Source organism: Oncorhynchus nerka, linkage group LG19, assembly GCF_034236695.1.
Source record: "Oncorhynchus nerka isolate Pitt River linkage group LG19, Oner_Uvic_2.0, whole genome shotgun sequence".
NCBI lineage: Eukaryota > Metazoa > Chordata > Actinopteri > Salmoniformes > Salmonidae > Oncorhynchus > Oncorhynchus nerka.
Window position 1 is genome coordinate 5647602 of NC_088414.1, and position 11976 is coordinate 5659577.

General features: G+C 43.8%; 1 protein-coding gene across 2 annotated transcripts in view; it reads left to right on the forward strand.

Moving 5' to 3' along the window:
* LOC115125735 (dual specificity testis-specific protein kinase 2-like) overlaps positions 1-11243 on the forward strand; it is a 96809-nt gene extending 85566 nt beyond the window's left edge. For both annotated transcript variants that reach the window (XM_065004659.1, XM_065004660.1), the window contains 4 exons: positions 8073-8249; positions 8874-8957; positions 9752-9838; positions 10113-11243. In XM_065004659.1, coding sequence (XP_064860731.1) covers positions 8073-8249; positions 8874-8957; positions 9752-9838; positions 10113-10214 — 450 coding nt within the window. In that variant the 3' untranslated portion in view covers positions 10215-11243. The remainder of the gene's footprint in view (positions 1-8072; positions 8250-8873; positions 8958-9751; positions 9839-10112) is intronic.
* The last annotated feature ends 733 nt before the right edge of the window (positions 11244-11976 follow it).

The window sequence follows — 11976 nt, forward strand, 5'->3', positions numbered from 1 at the left end:
GGATACAGTCTAAATCACTGACCCATAGGTCTACATACGGATACAGTCTAAATCACTGACCCATAGGTCTACATACGGATACAGTCTAAATCACTGTCACAGACGTCATCTCTGTCTAGCCACTGACCCATAGGTCTACATATGGATACAGTCTAAATCACTGTCACAGACGTCATCTCTGTCTAGCCACTGACCCATAGGTCTACATACGGATACAGACCCATAGGTCTACATACGGATACAGACCCCTAGGTCTACATACGGATACAGACCCATAGGTCTACATACGGATACAGACCCATAGGTCTACATACGGATACAGACCCATAGGTCTACAACGGATACAGTCTAAATCACTGACCCATAGGTCTACATACGGATACAGTCTAAATCACTGACCCATAGGTCTACATACGGATACAGTCTAAATCACTGACCCATAGGTCTACATACGGATACAGTCTAAATCACTGACCCATAGGTCTACATACGGATACAGTCTAAATCACTGTCACAGACGTCATCTCTGTCTAGCCACTGACCCATAGGTCTACATACGGATACAGTCTAAATCACTGACCCATAGGTCTACATACGGATACAGACTAAATCACTGACCCATAGGTCTACATACGGATACAGTCTAAATCACTGACCCATAGGTCTACATACGGATACAGTCTAAATCACTGACCCATAGGTCTACATATGGATACAGTCTAAATCACTGTCACAGACGTCATCTCTGTCTAGCCACTGACCCATAGGTCTACATACGGATACAGACCCATAGGTCTACATACGGATACAGACCCATAGGTCTACCCATAATCACGGATACAGACCCATAGGTCTACATACAGGATACAGACCCATAGGTCTACATACGGATACAGTCTAAATCACTGACCCATAGGTCTACATACGGATACAGTCTAAATCACTGACCCATAGGTCTACATACGGATACAGTCTAAATCACTGAATCACTGACCCATAGGTCTACATACGGATACAGGATACAGTCTAAATCACTGACCCATAGGTCTACATACGGATACAGTCTAAATCACTGACCCATAGGTCTACATATGGATACAGTCTAAATCACTGTCACAGACCCATAGGTCATCTCTGTCTAGCCACTGACCCATACAGTCTAAATCTGACCCATAGGTCTACGGATACAGTCTAAATCACTGACCCATAGGTCTACATACGGATACAGTCTAAATCACTGACCCATAGGTCTACATACGGATACAGTCTAAATCACTGACCCATAGGTCTACATACGGATACAGTCTAAATCACTGACCCATAGGTCTACATACGGATACAGTCTAAATCACTGTCAGGTCACACGGATACAGTCATCTCTGTCTAGCCACTGACCCATAGGTCTACATATGGATACAGTCTAAATCACTGTCACAGACGTCAGCTCTGTCTAGCAACTGACCCATAGGTCTACATACGGATACAGACCCATAGGTCTACATACGGATACAGACCCCTAGGTCTACATACGGATACAGACCCATAGGTCTACATACGGATACAGACCCATAGGTCTACATACGGATACAGACCCATAGGTCTACATACGGATACAGTCTAAATCACTGACCCATAGGTCTACATACGGATACAGTCTAAATCACTGACCCATAGGTCTACATACGGATACAGTCTAAATCACTGACCCATAGGTCTACATACGGATACAGTCTAAATCACTGACCCATAGGTCTACATACGGATACAGTCTAAATCACTGTTGTCACAGACGTCATCTCTGTCTAGCCACTGACCCATAGGTCTACATACGGATACAGTCTAAATCACTGACCCATAGGTCTACATATGGATACAGACTAAATCACTGACCCATAGGTCTACATACGGATACAGTCTAAATCACTGACCCATAGGTCTACATACGGATACAGTCTAAATCACTGACCCATAGGTCTACATATGGATACAGTCTAAATCACTGTCACAGACGTCATCTCTGTCTAGCCACTGACCCATAGGTCTCATACGGATACAGACCCATAGGTCTACATACGGATACAGACCCATAGGTCTACATCGGATACAGACCCATAGGTCTACATACGGATACAGACCCATAGGTCTACATACGGATACAGACCCATAGGTCTACATACGGATACAGACCCATAGGTCTACATACGGATACAGTCTAAATCACTGACCCATAGGTCTACATACGGATACAGTCTAAATCACTGACCCATGGGTCTACATACGGATACAGTCTAAATCACTGACCCATAGGTCTACATACGGATACAGTCTAAATCACTGACCCATAGGTCTACATACGGATACAGTCTAAATCACTGACCCATAGGTCTACATACGGATACAGTCTAAATCACTGACCCATAGGTCTACATACGGATACAGTCTAAATCACTGACCCATAGGTCTACATACGGATACAGTCTAAATCACTGACCCATAGGTCTACATACGGATACAGTCTAAATCACTGACCCATAGGTCTACATACGGATACAGTCTAAATCACTGACCCATAGGTCTACATACGGATACAGTCTAAATCACTGTCACAGACGTCATCTCTGTCTAGCCACTGACCCATAGGTCTACATATGGATACAGTCTAAATCACTGTCACAGACGTCATCTCTGTCTAGCCACTGACCCATAGGTCTACATACGGATACAGACCCATAGGTCTACATACGGATACAGACCCCTAGGTCTACATACGGATACAGACCCATAGGTCTACATACGGATACAGACCCATAGGTCTACATACGGATACAGACCCATAGGTCTACATACGGATACAGTCTAAATCACTGACCCATAGGTCTACATACGGATACAGTCTAAATCACTGACCCATAGGTCTATATACGGATACAGTCTAAATCACTGACCCATAGGTCTACATACGGATACAGTCTAAATCACTGACCCATAGGTCTACATACGGATACAGTCTAAATCACTGTCACAGACGTCATCTCTGTCTAGCCACTGACCCATAGGTCTACATACGGATACAGTCTAAATCACTGACCCATAGGTCTACATATGGATACAGACTAAATCACTGACCCATAGGTCTACATACGGATACAGTCTAAATCACTGACCCATAGGTCTACATACGGATACAGTCTAAATCACTGACCCATAGGTCTACATATGGATACAGTCTAAATCACTGTCACAGACGTCATCTCTGTCTAGCCACTGACCCATAGGTCTACATACGGATACAGACCCATAGGTCTACATACGGATACAGACCCATAGGTCTACATACGGATACAGACCCATAGGTCTACATACGGATACAGACCCATAGGTCTACATCGGATACAGACCCATAGGTCTACATACGGATACAGTCTAAATCACTGACCCATAGGTCTACATACGGATACAGTCTAAATCACTGACCCATGGGTCTACATACGGATACAGTCTAAATCACTGACCCATAGGTCTACATACGGATACAGTCTAAATCACTGACCCATAGGTCTACATACGGATACAGTCTAAATCACTGACCCATAGGTCTACATACGGATACAGTCTAAATCACTGACCCATAGGTCTACATACGGATACAGTCTAAATCACTGACCCATAGGTCTACATACGGATACAGTCTAAATCACTGACCCATAGGTCTACATACGGATACAGTCTAAATCACTGACCCATAGGTCTACATACGGATACAGACTAAATCACTGACCCATAGGTCTACATACGGATACAGTCTAAATCACTGACCCATAGGCCTACATACGGATACAGTCTAAATCACTGACCCATAGGTCTACATACGGATACAGTCTAAATCACTGACCCATAGGTCTACATATGGATACAGTCTAAATCACTGTCACAGACGTCATCTCTGTCTAGCCACTGACCCATAGGTCTACATACGGATACAGACCCATAGGTCTACATACGGATACAGACCCATAGGTCTACATACGGATACAGACCCATAGGTCTACATACGGATACAGACCCATAGGTCTACATACGGATACAGACCCATAGGTCTACATACGGATACAGACCCATAGGTCTACATACGGATACAGTCTAAATCACTGACCCATAGGTCTACATACGGATACAGTCTAAATCACTGACCCATGGGTCTACATACGGATACAGTCTAAATCACTGACCCATAGGTCTACATACGGATACAGTCTAAATCACTGACCCATAGGTCTACATACGGATACAGTCTAAATCACTGACCCATAGGTCTACATACGGATACAGTCTAAATCACTGACCCATAGGTCTACATACGGATACAGTCTAAATCACTGACCCATAGGTCTACATACGGATACAGTCTAAATCACTGACCCATAGGTCTACATACGGATACAGTCTAAATCACTGACCCATAGGTCTACATACGGATACAGTCTAAATCACTGACCCATAGGTCTACATACGGATACAGTCTAAATCACTGACCCATAGGTCTACATACGGATACAGTCTAAATCACTGTCACAGACGTCAAACGTTACTGTTCCGCTCTGTCATCACTAGTATCGGGACAACAAAATGGCCACCTTGGCCCCCAGGTCACATCTCAATAATTCACTGTTCAGAGAGGATGGCCGGTGAAGGGACATTTCAGACCGGATTATGAGGCAGCCTGCGAAACCAGCTGGTTTCATATTTTTTATTTTTTTATTTTTTTATTTCACCTTTATTTAACCAGGTAAGCAAGTTGAGAACAAGTTCTCATTTACAATTGCGACCTGGCCAAGATAAAGCAAAGCAGTTCGACATATACAACGACACAGAGTTACACATGGAGTAAAACAAACATACAGTCAATAATACAGTAAAAAAAAACAAGTCTATATACAATGTGAGCAAATTAGGTGAGAAGGGAGGTAAAGGCAAAAAAGGCCATGGTGGCAAAGTAAATACAATATAGCAAGTAAAACACTGGAATGGTAGTTTTGCAATGGAAGAATGTGCAAAGTAGAAATAAAAATAATGGGGTGCAAAGGAGCAAAATAAATAAATTAATTAAATACAGTTGGGAAAGAGGTAGTTGTTTGGGCTAAATTATAGGTGGGCTATGTACAGGTGCAGTAATCTGTAAGATGCTCTGACAGTTGGTGCTTAAAGCTAGTGAGGGAGATAAGTGTTTCCAATTTAAGAGATTTTTGTAGTTGTTCCAGTCATTGGCAGCAGAGAACTGGAAGGAGAGGCGGCCAAAGAAAGAATTGGTTTTGGGGGTGACTAGAGAGATATACCTGCTGGAGCGTGTGCTACAGGTGGGAGATGCTATGGTGACCAGCGAGCTGAGATAAGGGGGGACTTTACCTAGCAGGGTCTTGTAGATGACCTGGAGCCAGTGGGTTTGGCGACGAGTATGAAGCGAGGGCCAGCCAACGAGAGCGTACAGGTCGCAATGGTGGGTAGTATATGGGGCTTTGGTGACAAAACGGATTGCACTGTGATAGACTGCATCCAATTTGTTGAGTAGGGTATTGGAGGCTATTTTGTAAATGACATCGCCAAAGTCGAGGATTGGTAGGATGGTCAATTTTACAAGGGTATATTTGGAAGCATGAGTGAAGGATGCTTTGTTGCGAAATAGGAAGCCAATTCTAGATTTAACTTTGGATTGGAGATGTTTGATATGGGTCTGGAAGGAGAGTTTACAGTCTAACCAGACACCTAAGTATTTGTAGTTGTCCACGTATTCTAAGTCAGAGCCGTCCAGAGTAGTGATGTTGGACAGGCGGGTAGGTGCAGGTAGCGATCGGTTGAAGAGCATGCATTTAGTTTTACTTGTATTTAAGAGCAATTGGAGGCCAAGGAAGGATAGTTGTATGGCATTGAAGCTTGCCTGGAGGGTTGTTAACACAGTGTCCAAAGAAGGGCCGGAAGTATACAGAATGGTGTCGTCTGCGTAGAGGTGGATCAGAGACTCACCAGCAGCAAGAGCGACCTCATTGATGTATACAGAGAAGAGAGTCGGTCCAAGAATTGAACCCTGTGGCACCCCCATAGAGACTGCCAGAGGTCCGGACAGCAGACCCTCCGATTTGACACACTGAACTCTATCAGAGAAGTAGTTGGTGAACCAGGCGAGGCAATCATTTGAGAAACCAAGGCTGTCGAGTCTGCTGATGAGGATGTGGTGATTGACAGAGTCGAAAGCCTTGGCCAGATCAATGAATACGGCTGCACAGTAATGTTTCTTATCGATGGCGGTTAAGATATCGTTTAGGACCTTGAGCGTGGCTGAGGTGCACCCATGACCAGCTCTGAAACCAGATTGCATAGCAGAGAAGGTATGGTGAGATTTGAAATGGTCGGTAATCTGTTTGTTGACTTGGCTTTCAAAGACCTTAGAAAGGCATGGTAGGATAGATATAGGTCTGTAGCAGTTTGGGTCAAGAGTGTCCCCCCCTTTGAAGAGGGGGATGACCGCAGCTGCTTTCCAATCTTTGGGAATCTCAGATGACACGAAAGAGAGGTTGAACAGGCTAGTAATAGGGGTGGCAACAATTTCGGCAGATAATTTTAGAAAGAAAGGGTCCAGATTGTCTAGCCCGGCTGATTTGTAGGGGTCCAGATTTTTCAGCTCTTTCAGAACTTCAGCTGAATGGATTTGGGAGAAGGAGAAATGGGGAAGGCTTGGGCGAGTTGCTGTTGGGGGTGCAGTGCTGTTGACCGGGGTAGGAGTTGCCAGGTGGAAAGCATGGCCAGCCGTAGAAAAATGCTTATTGAAATTCTCAATTATGGTGGATTTATCAGTGGTGACAGTGTTTCCTATCTTCAGTGCAGTGGGCAGCTGGGAGGAGGTGTTCTTATTCCCCATGGACTTTACAGTGTCCCAGAACTTTTTAGAGTTAGTGTTGCAGGAAGCAAATCTCTGCTTGAAAAAGCTAGCCTTGGCTTTTCTAACTGCCTGTGTATAACGGTTTCTAGCTTCCCTGAACAGCTGCATATCACGGGGGCTGTTCGATGCTAATGCAGAACGCCATAGGATGTTTTTGTGTTGGTTAAGGGCAGTCAGGTCTGGGGAGAACCAAGGGCTATATCTGTTCCTGGTTCTAATTTTCTTGAATGGGGCATGTTTATTTAAGATTGTTAGGAAGGCATTTAAAAAAAATATCCAGGCATCCTCTACTGACGGGATGAGATCAATATCCTTCCAGGACACCCCGGCCAGGTCGATTAGAAAGGCCTGCTCGCTGAAGTGTTTCAGGGAGCGTTTTACAGTGATGAGTGGAGGTCGTTTGACCGCTGACACGGATGCAGGCAATGAGGCAGTGATCGCTGAGATCTTGGTTGAAGATCTCTTGCTGTTCATGCAGATCAGTAATCTTAAGTGTGTTTTGACAGTTGTATCCAATGTTATGACTGTGTTCTATTCTCTGTCCCTGTGCCTTCTTTGTACATTTGAGAATCTTGTGGTTTGACCTCCAGTACAGTGATAATTCATACCTGTCAACACTCAACACTGAATAAAGAGATGTTTCCTATCATGTAGAAACACACACACACACACACACACACACACACACTTTCTATGGAATTAGGTTGCTACCTCCTGCAAAGAGACATTTATCGAATGGATGATGCCTTGTTGTGTGGATGTAGAAGTGTCACACTGACCTCTTGTGGTCAACATGTTGCACTGCGGTGTGACTACTGTATGACTTCAATGATTGTGTTTCTCGTGAACACCGGCTCTATGAATATCTACTGTACGTTTCAAGCTGCAACTTTTTGGGCGACCCGACAAAATGAACACAGTGTGCTCTATTTTTATGCTTCCCGTTTCTGTGTCTCTTTTTTACTTTCGGTTCTGTACACCAGCTTCTAACAGCTGAAAATACAATATTTTTGGTTACGGAAAATATATTTCTCAGCAATTTAGATGCTAGAATGATTCTCTACACTATACTTGCATATTTTGTATATATTATATATATTATATATATATATAAACTGTTGTCTGAACATTGTGTGTTCAGAACTGTCTGATCCGGGAGACGTATCGGGGCAGGGAGGCGGTGGTGACAGACTTTGGTCTGGCCAGAGAGGTGATGGTGGAACTGCCAGTCAACGACCCCGAGAGGAAGATGTCTCTGGTGGGATCTGCCTTCTGGATGGCCCCCGAGATGCTCCGAGGGGAACCCTACGACCGCAAGGTTGGTACTACACACACTCTCTGCATCCCAGTTTAGTGCTTTTTACTGTCTATTTAACCTTCATTTAACAAGGTTGGTAGCCTACACACACTCTCTGCATCCCAGTTTAGTGCTTTTTACTGTCTATTTAACCTTCATTTAACAAGGTTGGTAGCCTACACACACTCTCTGCATCCCAGTTTAGTGCTTTTTACTGTCTATTTAACCTTCATTTAACAAGGTTGGTAGCCTACACACACTCTCTGCATCCCAGTTTACTGTCTATTTAACCTTCATTTAACAAGGTTGGTAGCCTACACACACTCTCTGCATCCCAGTTTACTGTCTATTTAACCTTCATTTAACAAGGTTGGTAGCCTACACACACTCTCTGCATCCCAGTTTACTGTCTATTTAACCTTCATTTAACAAGGTTGGTAGCCTACACACACTCTCTGCATCCCAGTTTAGTGCTTTTTACTGTCTATTTAACCTTCATTTAACAAGGTTGGTAGCCTACACACACTCTCTGCATCCCAGTTTAGTGCTTTTTACTGTCTATTTAACCTTCATTTAACACATGTAGTAATTCATAACAATGTAATAATGGAAGTTGAGTAAACAAGATAACTGCTTTTTCTCCAGGTGGACGTCTTCTCTTTTGGGATCATGCTGTGTGAGATTCTGGGCCGGATCCCAGCAGATCCTGAGATCCTTCCCAGAACGCGGGTGAACACAACCACACACACTTCCTTAACCCTTAAACACAACCTGTACCCTAACATTAACACAAAAGCCTAACCTTAACCCTAGTTCGAGAACCCTAAAACGAACCTTAAGCCTAATTCTAACATTCATTGGAACCTTAAACCCCCCAGAAGTAGCATTTGACATTGTGGGGACCAACAAAATGTCCCCAGTTGGTCAAATGTTGGTTTGTTTACTCTTCCTGTGGTCCCCACAAATATAGTTGAACACATACACACACACACACACACACACACACACACACACACACACACACACACACACACACACACACACACACACACACACACACACACACACACACACACACACACACACACACACACACACACACACACACACACACACACACACACACATCCACAAGTCTAGTGACTTGATAGCACCATTAGTGACAGTGACATTGTCTGTCGAAACCGGGAGTAGAGACTTTAATGTGCTCGTTGAGGTTTCACTTAAATGTGTTATGTTTTGTGACATTTGTCATTGGAAGTGGGAGGACCGCAGGATGTTAGTCACCCTGTTATCCTATCCATACAGTACTTGTTCTGCAAATTCGTCAGTAGGCCCCGGATATAAAAAGTAGCCTACAGCAATAGTTGTGGTCTCATAACTTACCTTGTTTGCCATGACATTGGTTACCTGATCTAGCTCTCTAACCTGTAACTACTTAGTGATAATCTATGGCCCCATACACACACATGTTGTACAAAAGGTGTACAATGCATTTGACGTCGTGTTTGTTCTCTCTGCAGGACTATGGTCTAGACATGGAGGCCTTCAGTAAGATGGTGCAGGGCTGTCCACGACACATCCTGGAGCTGTCAGCCAACTGCTGTCTGGTCAGTGTGGACTGGAGGGGAGGGGACCGACCAATTATTTAGGTGTCCCCTTTAAAGTGATTTAAGTTTGAGCCAATATCCGCAGCTTTTATCATGAATGCGATCTCCGTGATCGTCTGGAAAATTCAATTTAAAAAGGCGCACCGTCTGTGTTTCTGTGCGTAGCGCTAGAATGCACTTTGACAGCATCTGAACATGGTAATAGAATCAATGACAAGAGTGTGAGAAAGACTGCAGAAGCTAACGCTTGTTGTCCTCTTGTCCTGTGGTTCAGATGGATGCGTTTCGGAGACCCTCCTTCTCAGAGCTGCTGGACGAGTTGGAGGACATCGCTGAGAGCCTGGAATCCCCCGACTCAGACCTGACCACGGGGTGAGGGTGTGGGGTCACCGTGTACCCCCAAACCCCTCCAGGATCATGTGGACTGCAGCAGGCAGCCACTCCAAAGTCTCATACAACAGAGGCACTTTATACTTCAGGACCTTTACAGTAACACATGCAGGGCTCCCATTGCAGCTCTCCCTGCTGACACTGTGTGACTCTCTGAAACAGAACCGGATGACCCCCCCCGGCTCTTAAATTGTATGATATTATTGTATTTTCCACTTGAAGTTAAGGAAGAAGCATTTGATTGTAAATAGTGCATAAGGATTTGTCCACTCTCTCTTCTCTTTCAAAGCTGCCTCCTATCATCATTGAACAGGGACTGCTCCTCCTCTCTTTCATCAGCCACGTGGCGACGCACGCAAAATGAAATTCCTCTCTCTGTCCAACATCTGAATGATGTCATTTGGCAGTGAGGTAATGGCCGCTGATGGACTGCAGCAGGGGAGCTGATGGGACAGGAGACGAGTTACGATTACATTGAGTCAGGATTACAGGAGTCAGGATGACTTTGCACTAGAACTGACTGTTACAGTATGTGGCTGAAGTCAATAGGATGGCTGAATTGTGCCATTGTGTGGGTGAGGACCAAACTACACTCTTTCTTTCGCTCATTCTTTCTCGTTTGTAATGTCATATATTTTCTGTTGTTGATGAACAGAGTTGGCAGGTGTTAGGTAAGGGTTAGTGTACAGTGGTGTTCAGTACTGGCGTTAAGTAGGCAGAGGAAAGAGCACTATCCCTCCCTCTCAGGATGTGAATGCAATAATACTAAACTCAATGAAACACTAACTTCAGCAAGACTTTAACTGCAGTTGTGTATCAGTTTATATGAAATGCCTTTATGTCTTGTCATGCTTGTACAATAACGATTTTGCTTCACCCTTTTTGTGGGGATACATTTTGTTTTCAAATCCATACAATACTCTGTTTATATTTTGTGATTTTAGTTGCTATGGGAAACTAGGATCTTGCTTACTTGTCACAAATTTGAAGCATTGTAATAAAATGCATGAATTGACTTGTGTGTATTTAATTGAACTGGACTTTCCATGGATGAAAAAAAGATTTACACAATTTTGCTCATTAGCCTCATTAGCTTAAGGTCTTTAGTTGGTGCCTGGCTAAAACCAATCTGTTGAATAATTCAAAACAATATGTGGTTATTCACTCAGAAAATGGGCTTGGAGATCATTCTGCAATTCTCATATTTCCTTTTTTACTGCAACAGGGGAATCTAAAGGTGATTCCCCTGTTGCTTACTCCAGACGATTGAGACAGTGCCTTCGGAAAGTATTCAGACCCCTTGACTTTTTCCACATTTTGTGACATTACAGCCGTATTCTAAAATGAATTAAATAAATATTTCCGCATCAATCTACACACAATACCCCATAATGACATCACAATACCCCATAATGACATCACAATACCCCATAATGACATCACAATACCCCATAATGACAAAGCGGAAACAGGTTTTTAGAAAGGTTATTGCCTTATTTACATCTCTGCAGCACTCCACCAATCAGGCCTTTATGGTAGAGTGGCCAGACATAAACCACTCCTCAGTAAAAGGCACATGACAGCCCACTTGGAGTTTGCCAAATTGCACCTAAAGACTCTCAGACCATGAGAAAAAAGATTCTCTGGACTGATGAAGCCAAGATTGAACTCTTTGGCCTGAATGCCAAGCATCACATCTGGAGGAAACCTGGCATCATGCTGTGGGGATTTCTTTCAGTGGCAGGGAC